The 23295-nt window shown below is 42.8% G+C and overlaps 2 protein-coding genes across 2 annotated transcripts; both read right to left on the reverse strand.

Annotated features, from left to right (window-relative positions):
- Nucleotides 1–3480: 3480 nt before the first annotated feature.
- Nucleotides 3481–9615, reverse strand: tdh (L-threonine dehydrogenase). The gene is made up of 9 exons (XM_077553554.1): nt 9457–9615; nt 7467–7671; nt 7301–7343; nt 7154–7224; nt 6306–6455; nt 6048–6220; nt 5817–5907; nt 5016–5285; nt 3481–4352 (listed from the first exon to the last, which is right to left on the reverse strand). Exons 2-9 carry the CDS (start codon nt 7660–7662, stop codon nt 4213–4215), a joined length of 1134 nt encoding a protein of 377 aa, XP_077409680.1. The 5' UTR covers nt 7663–7671; nt 9457–9615; the 3' UTR covers nt 3481–4212.
- Nucleotides 9616–14453: 4838 nt separating this feature from the next.
- mtmr9 (myotubularin related protein 9) lies at nt 14454–22826 on the reverse strand. The gene is made up of 11 exons (XM_077553552.1): nt 22598–22826; nt 22104–22315; nt 21915–22023; nt 21687–21812; nt 21056–21229; nt 20772–20989; nt 19727–19888; nt 19506–19647; nt 19207–19427; nt 18224–18375; nt 14454–14871 (listed from the first exon to the last, which is right to left on the reverse strand). The coding sequence occupies exons 1-11, from the start codon at nt 22709–22711 to the stop codon at nt 14708–14710; spliced, it is 1794 nt and encodes a 597-aa protein (XP_077409678.1). The 5' UTR covers nt 22712–22826; the 3' UTR covers nt 14454–14707.
- Between the last annotated feature and the right edge of the window lie 469 nt (nt 22827–23295).

The raw sequence follows: 23295 nt of genomic DNA on the forward strand, positions 1-23295 counted from the left end.
AAACAAATTTCTCCCTGGAGTTGCTCGTGCTGTGAAAGGAAAAAGTTGTGTAGCGTCTGTATCAAGAAGCGAGGGGACAAAAACAACTGGCTGACCTGAAAGAAGCGTATTGTTATGACAGTGATAAAGACAACATGGCAATGGAGTAAAACTACTCGTATGCACTTTCGCACTTATTCGGTACGCCTGAAAAGAAACCAGGCCTTGACCCACTTTGGACGGCTTTTCTGACTCTCTGCACTCCGTGTCAGAAACTGTTGCCACGGCTGTCCAGACCGGATTACGCGAGCGACAATCTGACACCAGATCTGTTTAATAATGGTCCGGTGATGAGATTAAAGTCACATTGTGTAACTAACAAACACCGTTTGAGCATTTTTCTCCCTACAGTATATCCTAATTGATATCCATTTTAGGCTCATGTACTAGTAAGAAAATTCAGCACATTATTTTGACTATGTCTCACTAGCAATGTTTTTTTTTCTACTAGTACCCAATTAAACCTCACTAGTAAACTCCTTTCATGATCAGGAGGAATCTTGCTCCGCGTTTGTTGCTACCTTCAGCAGGGCAGGAAAGCGGTTGAACTTCATTCCAAGATAGTCACAGGTGGCGACCAATCCTAAAGGCTATAAAAGTGGCCAGTCCAGGTGCTGACGCAAAGATGGATTTTTGGTAGAAAATCTCAACCAAAATTGCACACACACAAAAAAAAAAAAGTTGAAAGAACATTTTTAGATATTAAAAAATGTTGTTGTTTTTTTATCATTCATTAGCATAAGATAGCCATGTTAGTAAACGTACCTTCCAAATTGCTGAGATACGATGAGACGTAAAATTTGAAACAAAATTCCAGCAGACAGCAACAGGTAAAGATTTGTACGGCGCAGAACAGAAGTACGGCACAAAATATCAACAGATAAATGAAAAGAATGAAACACTTTTTAACTCATCATTAATATGTATAGTTTTTATCTTGGTCATCTAAAAACATATATTTTGAAACATGAATATTACACCCTTACTGGTTAGCAGACACTGACTGCTCGAGAACTTAAAGAGAATTTATTTATTTATTATTTGTTTATTTAAATAAATAAAAAAAAGTTCTAGTTCATTGAAAATCATTTTGATGAAAACTCCTTAGTGCAAGATGATGAAACTAATTGAAATGAATCCTACAACCCAGAGTTGTAATTGTGGGTTATCTTCAACATGCAGACGCCTTGGGGGGGGGGGGGGGGGGGGGGGTTGGCGGTGGTGTGGGCCTCCGTTGCCACGGCAACAGGTCCACGGCACACTATGTTATAGCGCACACCCCCGCGTCTCGTCCTTCGACCCCCGCCCGCCCGCCCGCCTGCTCTCATGTAAGCCTCGCCACACAGTGGGAATCTTCTTACGGCCCCCCCCCCCCCTCACACAAAGCGAGCGCTCCCATTGGCTGACAGGTGACAAGCCTGCGGGTTACATAAGAGGCTTGAAAAGAAAGGACTCCCCCAGGCTGACCCCCCTCGGGGTGGCCTTTGTTGCTGTTTGAGATCCGAGCCCGCCGCAAACAGAACACGCGCCCCTTTGCGTCTTTTCTCGGAAAAGCTTCGAGACTTAACCGAGTTTGAGGAGATGCAAATGTGGAGTCTGTTGGAAATCACAATGCACATTTTTTTTTATTGTATGTGCAGTAAACATCATTTATCCACAATAGAGATGCAACATGAAATCATGTTTGAAAAGTATTTATAAACACAATTTTAAACTCTTCCTTAGTGACGGTTTTCACCCAGAAATGGGAGAATACAATATCGCATAACATCACTTTTTCTTTTTTTTTACTGTCTTCGGGTTCATAGAGTTGCTTGATCAAAACAACTCCCGCCACCCGACATGCGGAGACTTGACACCAAGAAACCGCGCCACGTCGAACGATTTCATTCATCAGCTATGCTTTGATGGGTTTTGTTTTTTTTCTCTCGTCACGCCGATGCTTCAGTTTTGCTCCAACTTTCCACATGCTACGTTGTGCGCGTGTGACTCAATCTATGCTAACAAAGTCTTTGGCGACGCCTTCGTCACGGTGGGAAAGAGTGGAGCTCGTTTCCTGTCGCGCTCTGATATCGCATTATCATTTGAGGTCTGTGTTTGCAAGAGGCAGATGATCGGTGCCTGTAAAATACCGTTTTGAATTTTTTTCTAGATGTTTTCGATTTGAACGTCTTCTTTTCCATCAGTTTTAAGTTGACTTCTCAAATGTTATCTGTGTGTTTTCAACAAGTCGAACGAGCTCCACTTTTCTTGCGTTCTCATGCAGAGTTGAACGAGTTTTTGAAGTGCGGCGAGGACATTCAAGTGTCACTCGTCTAACAGCATTACTACACATGGAATTCATTTCATTTTTGGTCACGCCCCCCCAATCTGTGGTGTGTGTGTGTGTCGCTTCACATGTGTACGTTGATAGATATTGTAACATTTTTAATACTTCATTTCATATATTAACCATTGTTACACATTATTAACATTTTAATTCTTCAGTATTAACCTTGTGGAAATGTTTTGTGTCCTGTGCAGAGCAGATGGTGTTGATTTCGGTATAATTTGACCTTAAACTGGGACATACTATTTAGTCTAAAAAAAGTTCCTTCTCAGCGTTTTGTGCGAAAACACATTTGGTCCTTGAGAACAGAATCTGTTTTGAACACCCACACCTGACTCTGTTTTCGCCATCGCTCACGGAGAAGTACCAGAGAGTATGTTTTGTCTACAAATGAAAGAGAGGAGGTCTTTTTAACTATAAGAAACCGTTGTGCGCGCGGAAGAGCTACATTTGACGCTCTGAATCCCACCCGTTTAAGTGATGAATTAGAGGTTGTTATCTGTCCAGAGATCTCTGACTGATTAAAAATCATTTTTGCAAAGGTGTATTTTTCTTACATTAAATCTATCTTCATTTTTGGAACACGCAAAGAGGACAAAATAATTTTATTCCTCTTTCAACGTACACACACACACACACACACACACAAGAAAGCCTCCCCGGATTACATGACATACGCTGAGCCGGCTGCCAAGTGCCACAAGATCAAAATAGAGCCACATGCTGATCGTTGTCAAACACAAAATAGAGCCACATGCTAAACGTTGCCAAACACAAGTGATGGGAAAATGCTTGAGACGTGCATTCGCACGCACGCACACACATTTAATTGCGGGCGCAAAACCAAACAACACAACCTGCTAACTGAACAGGCGACGCTAGCTAAAAGGCACGGAAATGTCAGGAATGTTCCCAGTGCAACGAGTGCACATCAAGACTGAGAAAGGCTCGTTATGTGCCGACTGTGTTGCGCAATATCCATTCGATGGAGTGCTTGAAGTGCAAGTTAGCAATTTGTCTTTTTCCTCATAACAATTGTTGTTACAGATCTGTTTCCAGTCTTCTCACTGTATGACAAATCGGGGGAGAAACATTCAAAATAGGCCCAAAAATGCTGGAAAAAAAGTGGTTTATTTTCAACAGAAATGGTGGAACAGCAGAAAAAAGACAGGATTTTTGTCACCTGAAAATATGAAAATAACCCAACACCTCATTAGAGTCCACATGCGTATTTTGCCACCTTTTTCCCTTTTTTCACATCATCCCACAGACAAAAAAAAAAAAAAAGTAAAGAAGAGCTTCCACTGGACACCAATAGAAAGAATAAATTATGTTGTGGAATAAACAGAAGAATTCTCCCCCAAAAAATTCTCATCACGCCTCCTTGCCAATGACTGATTCCGAAGTGCATCAAAGGAAACATCTTTTTTTGACGTCGCTAAATCCAAAACAATCATTCAGTTACTCCAGTTTGGACATTTTGCAACGTTTTGCAAAACTATGCCTATCAGGTCAAACATGAGAAAAGTGTCTTCATTCCCATGTAACTTTGCAACTGTGAACGTTGCCACAATTTTGCAACCCTAGTTAGGCAATCCTTGGTGATGCAGCAAAAAAAAAAACTGGTTTGCTTTCCCAGGTTGTCCCACGAACGCTCCCGACACGCCCGTGTGACCAAGCAAAATTCTGTTGGGGGCTCGTGGAGTCAGGACAGCCCTCAAAAAAGAGAGAGAGAGAGAGAACGACTATGTACACAGGCCACCTAAACTCCAACCCCTCTTTGGTCATTCTATACATTATGTACAAAAAGCTGCGCTAGCTTAGCTGAGGCGTCCTGGGCGGAGCTAGTTGGCGCGGGCCATGCGCGCGTCGGCGCTGAGGAAGTTCACCATGGTCTGCACCAGCTCGGGAAGGTCGTAGTCGTGCTTCCAGGCCCAGTCGCGCTTGGCGTTGGAGTCGTCAAAGTCCATCGGCCAGGAGTCGGCTGCAGGGCGGGAGCCACAAGTGGGTTAGCGCGCATTTGAGCTAGCAAGCCGCCTTTTGCGTGTCTGTGGTTTTAGCAAGTCTGCGTCACACTCGAGTGGTTTTGCTTTCAAGTTTTAAGCATTCCTGGGTGGAGTTTGCCGCTTGGTCGATGGAGGGCGGTTAAGTTGCAATAGTTGCTTACTTGTACTTGAAAAGCATTCGCCACACAAGCACAAATTCCATTTTGGACAAAGCCCGCGGATTGTTTTTGTTCACATTGCACATTATACCAACGTATTATCATACATATCCAATTAAAATTGCTTCACTGCCAGCACATGTAAAAACGAAATAATGGACCTTTGACTTCTGTAGCCGTCAATGAGAGCCTTGGCGGAGGTCTTTGCTTTTTTGGGTGCCACTTTGGCATTTTCAATGCCGAGCCCAAGAAAACTGCTGAAATATTTGTATTTTTTTTTTTTAAATACGAGACTCTATTCACGAACCTAAATAATTCAGAAATTGCTTTATTTAATTTTTAACACAAGACTTTTTTCACTAACCTAAATAATTGCTCCATGAAAGTTCATTCTCATCATTTGGTATCATTTTTACTTAGCTGAACTGCTTCCCGTCTTGACCCGCCACAATAAAATCATATCGCAACAAGAGCGGGATTTACCGATGGCCTGCCGGACGGGGTCCACGTCGTACGAGACGTCCAGCTCGGGCAGGTGCTTGCGCAGCTCCAGGACCAGCTGCTCGGGAGTGAAGCTCATGGCGTTGATGTTGTAGGTGCGCATGCCGAGCGTGTCGGCGGGCGCCTCCAGCACCTCCAGCGTGGCGCGCAGGCAGTCGTCGATGTACATCATGGGCAGACGCGTGTCGGGCCGCAAGAAGCACGAGAACTTGCCCGTCTTGATGGCGTCGTGGAAGATCTGGACGGCGTAATCTGGAGGGGCGGCACAAAAAGCGCATCGATTAGGGGTGTGGTTCATTCGACGTAATCTGGAGGGGCGGCACAAAAAGCGGATCGATTAGGGGTGTGGTTCATTCGGCGTAATCTGGAGGGGCGGCACAAAAAGCGGATCGATTAGGGGTGTGGTTCATTCGGTGTAATCTGGAGGGGCGTGCTTCATTTAAAGTTCCTTTAACTCCACTCATTTTTTAAACACAATCATTGACTTATGTTAACAAGAGTAAGAAAACTTGGGAAAAAATATTTTACTGCACATTTAGAACAGACATAAAATTTGCGATTAATCTCGAGTTAACTATTGAAGTCATGCGATTAATTACGATTACAAATTTTAATCGTCTGACACTCCTAGCATCGATAGTTAGTGGAAAGTTAGTTGAATTGACTCAAGCGTGTGGCGAGCTTAAAAATAAATAGTCACATAAGAAGTGTATGACGGGACTTGCTCTGGGAATAGACGGGCATGAAAAATTGATAGCTGGCATGTGACAAATAATCTCTCACCTGTCGTGCCGCCACCGGGCATGGAGTCAGCTGAAATGATTCCAGGGTAGCGGAGACAGCGGAAGTCCAAGCCGTAGCGGTGGTGGTAGTACTGGGGGGAGGGGTTAGAGGGGGGGGGGGGTTACACTGTGTTAAGATGTCATTGCGCAACATGCTAATAAAATGCTAATATTTCACAACTATGCTCACATAACTATTTGGGAAAATGCAGAATTTCATTTGTTATCATACTTCGCCCATGAGCTCAGCGTGGACTTTGGAGACGCCGTAAATGGTGCGGGGCCTCTGCACGCACAGGTCGGGCGCGGGGTTGCGCGGGGACGTGGGTCCGAAGGCGCCGATGGTGCTGGGGACGAACAGACGCAGGCCGTGTTCGGCCGCGATGTCCAGGATGTTGTGAAGACCTGACGATGACGAGGAGGAGGAACCGTCAACCAAAACCCCAAAAACGTTTTTCAGCTGGCAACCGCGAGCGCCGGTCGCACCCACCGGTGATGTTGACGGAGCGGGCCAAGGCCACGTTGGCCTCGCCGACGGCGCTGAGCAGGGCGCTGTAGTGGACCAGCCAAGTGATGCGGTTGTTCACCACGATCTCACGCAGGTTCTTGTAGTCCAAAATGTCCGAGTAGATGAACGGGCCTGATGGCGGCAGAGCAAAATCAGCCGTCATTTTTTCAATTGCCGAAAGTTTTTTGGGGGGAGAAATTTTAATAATTTACTTAATAGCAAAAATCTGAACATTTGTCATTTTGTTTTCACATCTGACCTATTTAACACAACCACATAAATAAAATTGCATTATGCTAGGAAAAAAATATACAATTATAAAAACATTAACATAAAAATATTTCTAAATAGAAAAAAATATATATTTAATTTAATTTAACAATGTGCAAATATTCTTTTGTGCTAAGTAAGAAATTAAATGTTTACTTAAAACAACTAAAATTAGAAATGGCATCGTTAATAATTACTAAACTATAAGATTAATCTCATTAAAGAAAAGCCATAATAAAATGATTGGATCTGTGCAAATAACATAAAACAAAACAAATTCATAAATGTTTCGTTTAAATCTTTTAAAATTTGAAAATTTGAAATCTCACAATTACAATTCAAGTTTTTTTTCTCTCCCAAGCATTCCCAAAATTTGTCACTTGAGCTGCCGCTTGTTGTTCTTATTTGTCACTGGAAATAAGTAACACATTAACCCGATCCATATGCCAACCCCCGCTTGTGCTCTTTGGGACACATCGTCCCATCGCCAAAAAGTGCACCTTTGCGGACTGACGTGCGGCGGAATCAATACGCGACAAAAGTTGGGCAAGCGCACGTACCGCTGTGGAAAACGCTGCTTGACGGCTTCCTGATATCGGACAGAATCACGTTGTTCTTTCCAAAGCGCTTCCTGGAGAGCAACAAGTCACGTTACAAAACAAAACTAAGCAACGACAAAATGAGCCCATTGGTCGGCTTCTTCTCACCTTAAGAGCTTCGCGAGCCCCACGCCGAGCTGGCCCAGGCCACCTGCAATTGACAGAAGCCTTGATTGTCACGCTGCGAGAGAGCAACCATGGAAGACTCAAGCTAAGAGAAGGGGGAGGAGGGGTGGAGTCTTTTGTCTTTTCGGGAGCAAATGGCAGCACTCACCCGTGATGAGCACCTTGGGGTGGTCCGTCTCGGAGAAGGACACCGAGTGGAAGCTGGCGTCGGACGTCACCTGGCGCGGCGAGAAGCTGATGGCGCGCACCGCCACCGCCACCGCCGCGGGCCGGCAGTCGCACGCCGGGCCGCCCAGCATCGCCGCCTGCTTGGCTACCTTGCTGAGGGTTCTGATGACGGACATGCTCGATACCTGTCAGGGTGGATTCAGATTTTATTTCCAGGCTTGAAACTGCATTTGACTGCCACCCTCGGGTGCTCGAAGTCAGTGCAGCTTTTAGCTCAATAAAGTCCCCGTTGTGTTTTTCGTGTGTTTTTCCACACTGGATCTTTTCCATCTCTCAAGTTACTTTTCCAGGAATGCAAATATTGAACGTACTTGGGTACCGGGGGAACAAACAACATGCATTCACACAAAACAGGCAAGTAGAGAAGACACGTTGGCATCTTAATTGACATGCACAAAATGGACGCTTTATAAAATGTATATTTTAGAAGATTTTATGTTTAAAAAAAAAAAAAACGGGTGTCAAAAGAAGGCTGCCCAGATGAGCACAAAACAAAGTCAAATTAGTACATTACACATGACATGGTGAGTTAATTATTTAGCTTACTGTTAATCTTTTTGCTTTTACAATAAACATGAATTTTGCCATCTCTCAAAAGAAATTTTAAAGACTTCACAGCATCCTGCGGATGTAAATTACACATTGACATGTAATTTTGGGATTATGGTCAACGAGTTTTATACATTATCCTAAACACCACTTGATGAGGTGTATTATGCTGTTCATTACACTGGTTTAGTATTTATTTTTTTTAAATCAGGGTTGCTCATAGCTCCTTTTTACATTAAACTCTTAATGATTTACACTAATCTAACTCAATGCAGGGTACTTTTCGTTTACTAATTTAGCATGAGATTTTTTTTTGTACATTTTAAGATGATTTGATGCGATTTATATCATTTGTATTTGTTACTAGATTCTTTTAACAGTGATCATGATTTGATTGGTTGCCATTTTTGCCCAATCTCACTAGTTTTTGGGGAGCGCGTTTAAGATGATTTGAACACGTATTTGATCATTTGCGCTCCTTTTTAAAGCTCGTCAACGCCGTTTCTTCGGTAGTAAAAAGTACTCACCGCGTGTAGTGTGCAGCTACCAAAGAAGGAAAGCGGAAAAGCAACTTGGGGAGTTTTTTTTTTTTTTTTACGAAGGCTGCCCTGCCTTCAGCGGGGGCCAATCAGCAAGCGAGGGCGCTTTTTGTAGCCATTTCCAGGGAGGGAAAAAAATATTACGCGCGCTTTCCTTTTGTGTCCTTGTAATGGTGCAACGAGCTTGTTTGTGGCCGCGTTTAAATAACAACGCCCCAAGCAAATGACGCGCGAGAAAGGCTCGACTCGGTGCACCCGACGCCGCTTGTGGAGCATCTGTAACGGACACCGGCACCAGCAGCACCACCCGCCCCCTCCACGCCATGTGCGCCGCATTGTTGTGCCAACATCTCGGCTTGTGTAAGCGCGCGAGTGTGGCTCCACCTCGCGGGATGTGGGAGAGACGTCGCGTCACGGGTGGATGGTACAAGACTTCTCGACTAGCCGTTACTTTGGATTTGGAACGTAATGGCAGAAATGTCGATGTTCAAAAAAAAAAAAAAAAAAACGGAAGTGGAAAATGGTGGTAAAACGGCGGTTAGCCGCTTAGCTCGGACTTGTTCGGAGCGAGCGCAGCAAAACATACAAATAGTATTGGACTTTAAAAACAACCAAGAACAAAACTATTACTATAGGTTTAAATAAAAATGGTAAAATTGCATCTCCAGGACCAGGGGATAGCCGGGCGTGTTTAAAAAAAAAAAAACAAGCTAGTTTACGAGCACGCGCGTTGTGATGCGGAAGTCGTTTTCATTTTTATTTTTATTTTTTTAATTCAACTCCAAAATAAAAGCCTTCCTCCTTGAATTTAGGTGTACTTACCACAACTAGCCGCAGTCCAACTGACCTTGACGTTCCTCTGAAATAGCTTCGTGGGTGGCGTGTTGTGACGTGAAGTGATGCTCGTGTGTTATCCGGAGCCAGTGTTGCATCAGCTGCTATATATCAGAGGCCGACAGCGTTCTGGGGGAATCCGGTCTGGTCGCTGATTGGTCGACGCCCGGAGGTGCGGCGAGGGCTTGGAGGGTAGGCCGCGCCCATGTGACGTCACTGCAGACTGGCGTCCATTCCACTGTGTCAATGGAGGCCCGCGAGTGGGGCTCTTTTTGCTTGTTTACCCACACAAGACCTGCAAGACTACTACACGCGTCCACGTGGCTGCCGCGGAGGCTTTCAATTGGGTTAACTTGCTCCTATTCACATCTTGGGTTATTATCTCTGCTGTCACACTAGTTGCGTTGTCCAAAGAAGACTTCCCCCAAATATTTGACTCGCATTTGTAAATATTGACCTCATTTACTGCTTGCATTTTAAAGCGGAATTACGCATCCCACCAGCCATTTTAGCTCAATATAAGCACCAAACCTACAAAAAGAGCAGACTTTCTTTTACCAGAAAAAAAAAAGTTTCTAGCTTTTTATGCTCTTTAGTAATCCGCAGTAGAACATGGGTTGGAGTCACAAATAGCACCGGCTTCTGACCAAAAAGCGGTGAAAACTAAGCTTTTTGTGACCCCCCCCATAAAGCAGAACAGTAGCTTTGATGATAATATTCTTAGCTTTTGTGACACGCAAATTATAAAACAAAAATAAAACCCGAGAAACAGCTTGTGATGGCAAATTTATTTAGATATACAAAGGTTTTGATTTGTCAATCTAACTACACACTATTCACTTTGTCAAAACTCATTCCGTTATTACCACAGATACAAATAGTACAATACAACACTTGAACAAAAGACAAGAGACCAATCAGAGACCAGGATTTTGGGGTCATGAACTCTAGCTTAGCAACAGTTGCTATGTTAGAGTTCATGGCCATTGTTTATAGAAAATTCTGTACATTCCCGGCTAATATTAGCTGATAAAAAGTTGCAGCGTTATGAAACGAGTATGAAATGAGCAAAACAGAATTGTCAGCTTTATTTATAGCGACATGCTCGGGATTCCCCGCGTGGATATCTTCGACAAGGTATCAAGGTAATGAGTGATTGCTTGCTTTGCTATATTTTGAGAAAATGACTTGTCTTCTTTGTTGAGAACCTTTCACAAAAATGCAATTTTTGAACATTTCATGATTTTCATTTGATGAAAATGAAAACTAAATAACTATTATTCCCTCGTATCTTGGATTCTACCTGTACGACTTCCAATTTCTTTTGCTATGCTGGGTCACTAATATGGTCAATTTAATATATTTTTCATAAATAGGTTACTATTGGTCTGTCTCCAACTTCTCCTGGCATTTTTACGCCTTATTAATAAGTTAAAGTGTTGAAAATATCTTGAACAAAAGTATTGACGCACTTGAACGCGCCACTGTCTGAGGGTTGAAATACTCTGGCTCCTCCTTGGCTTTACGGGAGCTGTGTGGCATTAAATCGCCTCAAGATTGAAAGTCTGGATTTTTTTTTTTTAGATAACAAGTGAAATGAATTAGGTTGAATATATTTGAGTGAATCTGTTTTATTAAAAATAAATCGCTGTAAACGCTTCTTTGCAGAAGCAAGTGGGTCAACCACAAAGATAAATTTACAACTTTTGTCTGTTTCGCAGTTTTATGTATTACATCATTCATGGATCGAAGACCTTTGAAGACTTTGAGAAGATGATGTAAAGGCTGTCATTTGCTTTTGTGCCTTATATGAAAGCAATATAAGGTATTAACGTCAACATGAACGATGCAGTGTTTGCTAATTCATGTTTTGGATTTCCGCAAAAGTTGTCAATTTCGTGATGTAAAAATTCCTCCCGACAGCAACTATTTGGAGGTGAACTATACGCTTAAAAAAAAAAAAAGATATATCCCTTCGATCTATCCCTTTGAGAACTTTGTCCATAATTCCCATATTAACTCTTTGACTGCCAGACGTTTTCAGAAACGGGATTTCGCCAGTGCCAGCCGATTTTAAGCATTTTGACTGATCTTTCAAGGTCCATAGAAAATTATGTGTTTGGACTATGGAAACACACATACTACCAAATGAAAGATTGGACTCTCATCTTTCATCATAAAAAAAAGTTTGTTTCTACCTTATTCCGTTTTTGAGTAATCAACAATAGAAAATGGTTAGTTTCACCTCTGTTTTGAAACAAACGTCTTTTAACGTCTTTGGGACTCCTCTGTAGGATTTTACTAAACGTTTTTGGCAGTCAAAGAGTTAAGGGATTCCAAAGTTCAACATTTCATTTTTACTCGACAAGGTGTCTGTCCAGGAAAAAAAAAAGTTTGACATTGCCGATTTGTTTACACTTGAAAGAGGTCGGCCAAAGAAGCGCGACGATGTGTGTAAGTGAGTGGAGTGAACCGAAAGGGGCGGGAACAAGGTCCGCGCCAGCGTGTGAGTGGACGAACACGCACGCCCATTTCCCTCGCAGCAAGAGGAGGAAACCATCTTGTCACAAAAAAAAAAGTTAATCAGTAAACTGAAACACTTTTCCCAACAACAAAGTTGTAGAAGGGTTTTGTGCCGTGACCTTCACGCAATCACGCATTGTGTAAGGCGGACGGATGTCAACAGCAGCCGTCACGCGGGCCACCGAGGCAGCTGACGGGTGACTATTTATTCTGCCGTCACCTCGTCGAACGCTTCGGTCGACGCGGACATTGCAAAATAGTTGCGCTGGCGGACCAATCACGTGTCGCGCCGCAAAGGGACATTTTGTCATTGTCGGTGGAATGCAGCGACAAATCACGGTTCATTTATGCGTTGACGTCATCATCGTTTAGAACAGCTGAAGTTCATCTGGGGTCATCGGGGCCGCTTGAAATGGTGCCATGCGTTTCCTCATTCCATTTAACATGAGTAGGAGTTGAATGTGCTTTGTATGATTAGATTTGACTTTTCTTTTCTAATGATTTATGGTCTTTTGTTGGCATTGGAAATAGGGGTGTGTAGACTTTTTATGCCCAATATATATTAACTCATTCACTGCCATTGACGGCTATAGACGTCAAAAATTCATTTGAACTATTTTGATTAGTTTAACATTTTTTTCCACTTTTGTTAACTCTTTGACTGCCAAAAACGTTAAATAACGTTTAGTAAAATCCTATGGAGGAGTGCCAAAGACGTTAAAAGACGTTTGTTTCAAAACAAAGGTGAAACTAACCATTTTCTATTGTTGATTACTGAAAAACGGAATAAGGTAGAAACAAACTTTTTTTTTCTGATGAAAGATGAGAGTTTAATCTTTCATTTGGTAGTGTGTGTGTTTCCATAGTCCAAACACATAATTTTCTGTGGACCTTGAAAGATCAGTCAAAAGGCTTAAATCGGCTGGCACCCACGGCATCTCTTTTCTGAAAACGTCTGGCAGTCAAAGAGTTAACAAGAGTAGGAAAACCTAGAAAAAAAATATTGTACATTTAGAACAGATATAAAATTTGTGATTAATCGTGAGTTAACTATTGAAGTTAGGCAATTAATTACAAGTAAAATAAATAAATCGCCTGACGCGATTAAAAAAAGAAGAAAAGATTATTAAAAATTAGGGGCGTCAGGCGATTGCAATTTTTAATCGTAATTAATCGCATGACTTCTCTAGTTAACTCACGATTAATCACAAATTTTAGATCTGTTCTAGATGTACAATAAAAAAAATTCTAGGTTTTCATACTATTGTTAAAAAAAGTGGGGGAAAAAATGTTCAACTAATAGAAATAGTTCAAATGAATTTTTGACGTCTATAGCCGTCAATGGCAGTGAATGAGTTAAGGAGACGTTTAACGACGGTCCGCGCATCTTTTCCTGAACTAAAAGAAACGCTCCTTGACAGCACTCATCACTCGATAAGTTTTATTAAGCTGTGACAAAGCCAAGAGGACACGATGCATAAATACGCTGCACATAAACACAGCATGACATTGACTTCTTTCTCTCGGTTCCATTTCTACACAAACAAAAAGGATTTTGGCAAAAAAAACATCGCGTGCGTGTGGGAACTCCACTCTTAACGTTCAATTTGAATTCAAAGCACCGTTTAACATTGCGGCGCACGGAAATAAACGGAACGCCGTCTGACATTATTATAGTATTTAAGTGTTTTGTAGCCGACAGACAAGATCATTCAACTCGATTCTAAGATACAATGTAAAAGAAAGCAAAAAAATTAAATAGTCAAGTTGCAACATTGATAGCGGTAAAAAGAATCAATTTGAAACATTCTTCCCGTAATTAACAATAATAATGACATAGTGTTATAGAGTGATGCCTTGAGATACGAGCGACCTGACTGAAGAGTTTTTCCCACATACGAGCCTAAACTCGCATCTCAAGGCACCGGCTGTGTAATGTTAACCGATTCACATGTGACTGCGCAAACGCAAATAAAATCAAAGTGCATTGATTTGAAAAATCATCAAAGATGTGACAACCTTGACGCGTAACTACTCAAGATAGGCTACGGGGGGCGCCCTTCGATTCCATGGAAACTTGATTTGCAATGCAAGAGCTGCAGGGAAAACTCTAAACCGCAACATGAAAGAAAATGTGCGACAACAGAACCTTAAAAGTGAGTACGATTGTCTTGGTGAAGGCAGAACTTTTTTTTCTGCGGCTTTTTGTATTGGAAATGGAATGTGAAGCGGTGAATGCGATTAACATTCAACAATCAAAGTTGAATGCAACCAACCGCTCCCACTCAGGACGGGCGAGCTGACGCCGCCTACGCTCGTTAACGCTTATTATGCCACTGCAACGTGCACCAAAAGTCGTCTTCTGGCTTATGGCAGGCGCTCGCTCTGCTGGTTGCCATGGTGACCAATTAGCGCTTCCGGAGCATGGAGGTTCAGTAGGAGGTCTTACACCCCCCCCCCCCCCCCACACACACACACACACTTCTGTAGTGGTATAGCCTATATGCGTCTCGATCGGAATACACGTCGTCATATCACTACTTTTGTCCATCCAGTGTTAATGCGAGGAATGTATGGCTTTTTACAGTAACAAATAAATGGCAATGTTCATTTCTTCAGAGGCGTAATAGCGCAACTCAAAGGCACGTCCGAGCAGCGGCTGTGCGACGTAAACATAAAACATGCAAACGCGTCTGGTTTGGTACCTGCTGGCGATTTAGGGCGTTTGCAGGAGTGGATCTTGGGTCTCCAGCTGGGCCAGCTGCCGGCGCAGGAGGTTGACTCGGTTCTGGAGCTCCTTGTTGTACTCGATGATGTGCACCATTTCCTCGTGGGCCTCGTCCAAGCACTTGGACGAGCGGTTCCAGCGGAGGAACACTCCTGGGATTCAAGACCGTACTGGACGTTAGTGGCAATAAGTGGGACAAAAAATAGATATGATAGACGGACGTGCATGATCAATTCAGGTAAGCTAAATGTGAGGAAGACTTCAAAGAAGGCAAGCCAGCTTCAGAAAAAAACACTTTTTTCCTCTTTTTTTTTACAAAAACATTTTAAAAACTGAAATACAGAAAGCAGTAATGTGTGCACGTCACCGTTTTTTTTTTTTTAAATGATCTGTCTCTGATCAATTATTTTAAGATTTATTTTTTAAAGCTGGAATTCTTGAATAAACGGGAATACACCACCAGTAATCCTTTTTAACGAAAAAACGGGTTGGTTCAAATGCTAGACGACAGTTGAAAAAAAGATCACAAACAAGCCGAAAAGGTAGTAAAAAATTGTAACGAGGCCGCAGGGTTTCTACCTTATAGAATGTCAATCAAAATTGAGTTTTGCTAATATTCTTGTTTTTTTTTAATACGAGTGAAGGCAATCATTTTCCTGATTTCATCGATTGTAAACACATTAAAGAGTCAATTATGGGACAGTCGCGAATCGCCGTCCATGACTGCACCTGTAAGTCATAAATGTCACATTTGACTGAAGAGCTACTTTTTATGAGGCAGCAGTCAATAACGGCCGTAAATGTCAGCAAGCGTGAGCTTTAAAATCTGAGCAGTCGCGCGCGGCGACAAATATGCACGGCCGGCAGAGGGGTCGAGCGGGGTCGGGTCTGCCAAGAAGCAGCAGAGTCAGCGGCGTTTTTTTTTTTTTTTACGCGCTCCACTTAAAACTCGTCCACTTGATGTGATGCACGTGAAAATCAAACAACATAACAAAAACTTTAGTGACTTTATTGCAGCTCGCAAGTACAGAACATTCCTGATTGTGTTTTTACAGGAAGGAGAGTAGATTAAGCGGCGTCCTACTTAATCACAATCGGAACAAATACGCAATAAATTCAATAATAAAATATATTGCGCAAAACCAATGTGTATTACGAGTAATGTTTGTCAACTACTCTGACATTCGGCACACTAGTAGGAAAACTACATGTCGCTAGGGAGGGAAAATGGTATGCTAGTTGACATCTGCATGCTACTAGTGAGAGTTGGATTTTAAATGGTCACAAGTCATATTTATTTGCTATCCTTGATAACTCGCCTCAACTTGGCCATATGAGGTACTAAACATTAGTGTCGTTCTTCTAGTTCATTTAATTGTGAGAGTGCCAAGTTCGTACGGCGCAGCAAAATTGGCAGTGTTAATTCAACACCTATAAAGTTAAATTTAACACTTTTTGTAGTTAAAGCGCTATATAAAAAGCAGTCCATTTACCATTTAAGTGTCTATATTGGTCCACACAATATAGTTAAAACAACACTTTTAAAAGTTTTTTTTTTTTTACACCGAGATGGAGTTAAAACAACTCTGATGGTGGTTGAAATTTAGTCAGTGTTAATTTTACACTAGTGTGTAGTGTTAAAATATTACACCATCTAGTTGTATTTTTAACACTCAAAACGGGTTGCTTTTATGAACACTACAAATGTTAACATTCAACTAATGAATGTGTTAAATTAACACGGCCAGAGTTGAAAATATCAAACTTTTACCACTCCAGTTTTTGCCACGCAGTCTCTGTCCTGTGAGTGAAAACGACTTCATGCGGCCAAACTCCTTTTGTTTGAATGTCAACGTTTCCCAGTGATCAGTAAGGAGGGCTCGTTTCTGTCAAACTGGAGAAGTGCAGGTGCAAAGGTTGACCTTTAACTCTGTAGAGGTGTAATTATCGAACACTCGGTGATCAACTCTGTAAAAACATCTCGTATGGACACCGTTTAACTCAAAAAATGTTAAAATTACACTTCACGAGTGAAAATCAACTCCCAAAAATGTAACCCTGAAATTTTAACACTCCAATTTCTGCTATACGCTCAAAGCACCTAGCAGGTGTTTTGTAGAGGCGCAATACAGCGGGCGGCCACCAGAGAGCAGTAAAGCTTGGCACCAACGTCAGTGAAATAGAAGAAATTGATCAGGTATCATTTTAAAGGAATTTACAACACCAAACTTAAACTAGTATATAGAACAAGCTAGCATTTTAAACGCTACGATAGCTTACCATGCTTGTAAGACTCATCCATTCATCAATAGCTATCTAACTTATACATATTTACATTTAGGTTTGACAATTTCTTTTTTCTTTTTCAACCTGTCCTCTGATAGTGGCTGAAAGGCTCAACTATTTGGTGCTTTATGCCCGGGCTAAATAAAGCAATAAAAGTATTGCTTTGGCGCCATCTTGAAGCCAAGGAATTTCCTAAAGAGGCTTCATTTTGTAAAAAGTAGTGCTTTGCCACCATCTTAGTGCCAAGGAGGAACTATGTGGAAGTAGTTGGGGAGTTTTTTTTTTTTCATTTCGCCATCTTGTGCCACCTTAATGAATGACAGAATGACTAATAGGAAAGCAGTAATTGGTATTTTATGGGTTACAAAGCATCATTGCACTTTCTGTTTGAAACCAAAGTGGGGTTTTAAACTAGGGTTTGGGTTTCAAAGTAGGGTTTTAAATTTGAACCCCCCCCCCGAGCGTCAGGGTGGTTTCGGGTGTCGTCTACCGGGCGAGAAAGCTGAAGCAATGTGAACGATGTGCAACATGTGAAAAAGGCAGGAAGCCAAAACGAAGGCTCGGCTATTCGAGCTGTGCAGTCACGTGTCATGTGATAGCTTCATGTAAAGCATCTTAGCGCACGAGACGGCAAAGTCTCGCCACATTTTGTGTCTTTTAAGATGGCTCCTAACCCAATTTTCATGAATTCAATGTTTAGTCTGCCTGATATGCAAATAACATGCAGATGAGCTACTTTTGATGCTGTTATCTGTTTGCTTTCCACATTTGGTGGCCAAAAAAAAAGGAAAAAAAGTGTGGTATGTCCTCCACATGGAGTCAAGTCGACTTGTGACGCCCACAAAAAAGTGATATTGGTTCGAGAGGACAATACTGACCCCTTGTGGAACATTTTCCACATATCAGGCTGACACCTGGTCTATATACGTTCATGATGGGATTCAGGTATCCAAGCTTTCTAGGGTTTCACGTTTGGACCTGTCAAGACTTGAACCGGCTCACCTGAAGAAGACTTGCACATTCCACAAATGATATTTTAGGACCCATGTACAAAATTAATTGCAATTCGCTGTTGTGTTGCATTTCGGTGAAATCTTGCAAAAAATACAGATGGATGCAAATATTGCCGCCCCGCGCAAAAAGTGTTGCTACATATCCATAATGCAAATCCAATTTCGGCCTTTTTTTTTTTTTTTTTTTTTTGCTTTTGTGTCTTACCCTCCCACAGCAGCAGACTCTGCGGGGCCACCGAGGGCCAAATGACCAAACCGTTGGCCTCGTAGAGCGGGTTGCTCAGACGCTCCAGCTCCTGGGGACGATTCACCCACGACCACAGCGAGACCGTCTTCTCAGACACGCACAGTTTGGTCCTGGGGGGGGGACAGCGATGAGGAGGCGTGAAGAGAAAACCGACCGAGTTGCAGCACGCCAAATAAGTTAATGTGTTAAACACAGAAAGTCGACACACAAGGCAAACAGGGTCATGAGCCATTTGCTAAGAACAACATAAGATTTGCAAGTGTGGAGAGCAAAGTAAACAATAAATGTATTAGTCAAATCCTGCCAGGGTGATTCAACATTTGGCTCTTGGGTGCCTCGTTGTCACGGCGCGAAAAGGCCCAGTGAAGCCTCGCTAGGATTTTATGTGAGGGCATAACAATTAATGATTCTTTTTTTTGTCATAGTTGTTAAAGGGGAAGTCAACCCCAAAACATGTTGTTGTTTTATAACAAAAATATGTTTTATGCAGCCCCACTGGTCTAAATATGCTATTCTGCTTAATATGACATTTGTGGAATAAGAGTTATGCAGCAAAATCCAGCCATTTTTATCCATCTCAGGGGGCGGCCATTTTGCCACTTGCTGTCGACTGAAGATGTCAGCTCACCTGTTTTCATCTCGAGTCGACAGCAAGTGACAAAATGGCCGCCCCCTGAGATGGATAAAAACGGCTGCATTTTGCTGCACAACTCTTATTCCACAAATGTTGTAATGATTCAAATGTCATGTTTAGACAAGTGAGGTCACGTACAACATATTATTGTCAAGAAATGTTTAAGGTTGACCACTCTTCTCTGTGGTGTCAAATGAACACGATTTGGTTTTACTTTGCAGGGAACACCAATTCCAGTTGAAGCCGAAAATACAATTGATGACTGGAGGTGTCAGCTGACTCCATTTCAAAGAAGTGCGAACGTTACCTCTCCGCCGCACTGTTGCCCAGAAAGGTGCCAAACTGGGAAGCGTACGTGTGCTCAACAAGCAGCACCAGGAAGGCCTCGCCAAACTCGAAGGAACACGGAAACTGCCGCAGGATCTGCCACACGCAGTCCAGGAAGAGCAGGAAGACGGGAGCCTCCTGGCGAGGTTTGCCGCTGGAATAGGCCGACTGGGCGCAACGCTGCTGGAACGGGTGACCCGCCTGGATGCAAGAGAAGACAACTCCGTGTCGTACATTTGATGGCTCTAAAGGGCCACTTTGATTCAGACCGGCGCTCACTCGGAGCCACTCCCGCTCCACCAGGCCCTGGAAGCCTCGGATGGTCCTGCAGCCGGGATCCAAGATGATCTGAGCCAAGGAGGTGATTTGAAGGGTGGAGTCTGTGCCTTCTGTGCCGTGGACCAGGACGGACGCTCCCTCCCTGAGACACAACATGCGTGGTAAGGCATCACGCAGACATCAGATCAAAATGGCGTCCACCCCCGGTGGGAGTTGGGAACCTGTCGATGCACTGGGCCGCCAGGCAGGCGGTGGTCAGGATCTCTTTGACGTGCGCCAGCCAGTTGGACGCCTCCAGCTTGCTGAGCCAGCGGTCCATGCTGTGCGACTGGTCGTTACACGCCTCCACCAGCTTGATCAGACTCTCCTGCAGCACGCTGGACCTGATCAAAAAACAAGTCTTTCAATAAACTTTTGCTTGCTTATATGGATGCAAATGCAGACAACTTGTTTCCGTTTTTGGCCCATAGAATAAATAATAAGTAACATTTCTAAATCAATAGTTAACTCTTGATTAATCGCAAATTTTATACTTGTTCTAAATGTACAATATTTTTCTTCTAAGTTTTCATACTCTGGTCAACAAGAGTGGAGAAAACTTAAACTAATAGTAATATAGCTGCATATTTTAGTCAGTCATTTCATAATAATTCATAAAATTGACTTAAAATCAAAATGACGTACTATACTGTAAAAAACAAGTGATATTGATTTGTGTTGAGGTCATTTTCTTCCACTAGATGGCATAATTGCATATGTAAGACATTGGTGACAGCTCAGTGTGTTTTTCTTTTGATATTGAGATCTAATCTTTAACATGAAGCAACTTGTGAAATTCTGCACGTTTTTAAAATTTGAAAAATACAACTTGACCCCAGTCTCCACAAATACATGCATTATAATAAAATGTATTTCTGCTAAATTTTGACGTGTACATGTCTGCTGCATTGCGACTGGAATTCCCCCAGTACAGGCTTTGCGAGTAAAGGGGCGGTCATTAATCACGCGTAAAAAAAAATATAGTATATAATAAACTCCAAATGAACTCACTAATTTTGACACCCCTAATAATAAGCTGTTGATTTTCCGTAAAATTCCCAATATTTGTGGTCCATGTTTTTATAAAACACAAATATTGCTCTCTGCTCACCATGCATACCACCACCCGCACTCTCCGTTCCAGCAATTTTATGAAGCTCTTAATCCCTTAAGTCTACTGTACTTTTGCTCAACCTTCTATTACTGATCCATCAGTCTCGGGTTCACCTTTCGATGGCCTTGTGGATCCTCCTCCACTGCGGGTAGTTGGCCTCGGACTCGAAGCCGCCTCCTTTGGCTTTGGCCTGCTGGGCCACGTTGATGGCGCGCGTGTCGATGACGTAGCCGCGCTTGCCCGGCCTCAGGGTGGCGTTGATGAGCTTCTCGTCTTCCTTGCAGCGCCGCCCGTTGGTGCCGGTGAGAGGCTGAGACGCTCGCATCATCACCTGCGACGCACATCCCAAAATGGCTCATATAACAGATCATGTTCTCAAGGGTAGTGGTTTGCTCACCATGCCGTTCTTCTTGTGGTAGTAGCTGAGCACGGGGAAGCGGCCGCCGTGACGGAACGCTGCCGCCATCCTCAGCGCGTCGTCGTCGATGCCCTTGGGCACTGCCAGCAGGGAAGGGTAGGACGGGCACACCCTGTAGTCCTTGTTGACTTCACTCAGCCGCCACTCGTCTGTCTGGAGAGAGGACACCTTCTAAAAATAGGTCACCAGTGGTGGGACATGGTGATTTCCTGTCAATGTTGCAGAGGTGATCATTTGAAAATATAAATATGTAAAGCCTTGCATATTGATAGTCATCTATTTCTGACATTGTGTGCACAGTCACAGTGTCTTCACGCAAGTAAATGTAATTATTAAATTCAAGGTAATTTGATCACATTTCAGACGTGTGTATAGAACTACGCTTTGCATTTATCAGTACCAATGAAGCAATGTAGCCCCCGCCGTACTGCAACATACTCCATGTCTGGCACCAGACAACATTATTTATCCTGCTCATATACCATAAAAATATTTCAAAGTATATGTCATTATTGTCTTGTTCAAGGTACCTCAACAGAGTGGTAGGGGGGGTGTTCGAGCACCCTCTAATGACTAGTCACAGCTGGCATGTATGTCATGCATGTCCTACCATGGACTCAAGGTCCTTAAAGGCATCTTCAGGACGGAAGCAATTCCATCCGTCATGGACGACCTCAAACATGGGCCGGTAGAAGAAAGGGTACATCAGGGAGACGGAATCAAGTGTTGACAGGGCCTAGAGTGCAATAAAAAAATGAAATACAATAAAACATGACATCATTCAAAGCTTGTTTAAAAAATATAGATATTTGTTTTTTGTTGTTGTTGTTGTTTTTACCTCAGTAGAGCTGGCAATGTTGATACATTCCTCCATACCAGGAATGTCCAGCTGGATCACTCTCAGGTCTTTACATTTGACTATGATCCTTCCAATAGAGCCCACAAACCTGAAAAAAAAAATAGTCAATATTTCATGTCAAACTGTGTCGTGGTGGTAAAGACGTATTTCTACTTTCCCCACTGTTACCTCTTCTCTATGGAGTCAATGTTGGAGTGAAGCAGCCACAGCTCCTCCGTGTTGTCTTGTCTGGAGGAGAGGATGAGGTGGTGGCCCGTCAGGCACAAGGTTCCCTCCACGGTGGGCATAAAAGGTCGGTGGAGGACGACCCCGTCCACCCGCGGCGTCTTGATCAGCTCGGCGAACTCCATGATGGCGCCTGACCACCGGCAGCTGACACACTAATACAGGTGAAGGAACGTCACGTGTTTTCCACACGGTTACGCTTTATTTGACGTTACGACATGTTGGTGCCAAGTGGCATAAAAATGTACTAAAATTGGATGGCTGTAAAACTAGCAATTGCCGCTAGCTACAAGCGGGGAACGACGTGACTAATGCTAACGAGCTTGTTAGTAGTGACGACAGCGTGAAGTAGGCAATACAAATAACCTGTTGTTTACACCTCAAGTGTTAAAGTCGCGCGTGTATCAAATATGAAAGCACATTTAATGTACAATTACCTGAGGGTTTTTTGCTTGTTTGCACAGACGTGTCACGTGCGTCCGTCGAAAACAACACACCGACTGGAAACAAATGAGGCGGAAAAAAGGTTCGACTTGCAACGAAAGGAACATTTTTAAAATATGATTTGGTGAATTGTATTATTAGTTTTCTCTATAGTCAATCAATGAAACTATATATTTTTTAAATGTGCTATGACCAATTTCTCATAACTCTGACTATACCAATTATGGACACCAGGCTGTAGTATTGTACAACCTTTCTTATCGTGAGAACTGCAGTGATGAATTCGAAAATAAATGCACATTGATGTGATGGAAACAAACGGGATAAAGTGGAAACGATGTTTTAGTCAAACGTTCAGCGCTTAAAAAAAATGAATACATTTTGTAGAATTCTGCTCAGTTCTGATATTTGGTAAATGGTACTTCATTTATATAGCGCTTTTCAACCCAAAAGGCCCTCAAAGCCACATTACAGTTTGGCTACTCATTCACCAGCTGATGACGCAGCATCAGGAGACAACTGAGGGTCTTGTTCAAGGACACTTGGACACAATGGGATTGAACCTACAACCTCAGGGTTGCATGACAACCACACTATCATTGAGCCTCGCCCGCTTGCATTTGATTGGTCAAATCCCGGCCTCCCTGCCGCATGGCTATTCTTTTAACTTCAACTGTCCGTGGGTGTAAAT

Source organism: Vanacampus margaritifer, chromosome 19, assembly GCF_051991255.1.
Source record: "Vanacampus margaritifer isolate UIUO_Vmar chromosome 19, RoL_Vmar_1.0, whole genome shotgun sequence".
NCBI lineage: Eukaryota > Metazoa > Chordata > Actinopteri > Syngnathiformes > Syngnathidae > Vanacampus > Vanacampus margaritifer.

Excerpts from the sequence above, each read along its gene's own strand:
- tdh (XM_077553554.1), bottom strand. The coding sequence starts at position 7,662 with ATGTCCGTCATCAGAACCCTCAGCAAGGTAGCCAAGCAGGCGGCGATG. Across the intron at positions 6,456-7,153 it reads AAGCAGCGTTTTCCACAGCG|GCCCGTTCATCTACTCGGAC; the intron begins GTACGTGCGCTT and ends TGCCGCCATCAG. Across the intron at positions 4,353-5,015 it reads CCCCGTCCGGCAGGCCATCG|CCGACTCCTGGCCGATGGAC; the intron begins GTAAATCCCGCT and ends CCCGCCCTGCAG.
- mtmr9 (XM_077553552.1), bottom strand. The coding sequence starts at position 22,711 with ATGTTCCTTTCGTTGCAAGTCGAACCTTTTTTCCGCCTCATTTGTTTC. Across the intron at positions 19,648-19,726 it reads GCGGCCCAGTGCATCGACAG|GGAGGGAGCGTCCGTCCTGG; the intron begins GTTCCCAACTCC and ends GTTGTGTCTCAG. Across the intron at positions 18,376-19,206 it reads GGCAACAGTGCGGCGGAGAG|GACCAAACTGTGCGTGTCTG; the intron begins GTAACGTTCGCA and ends TCCCCCCCCCAG.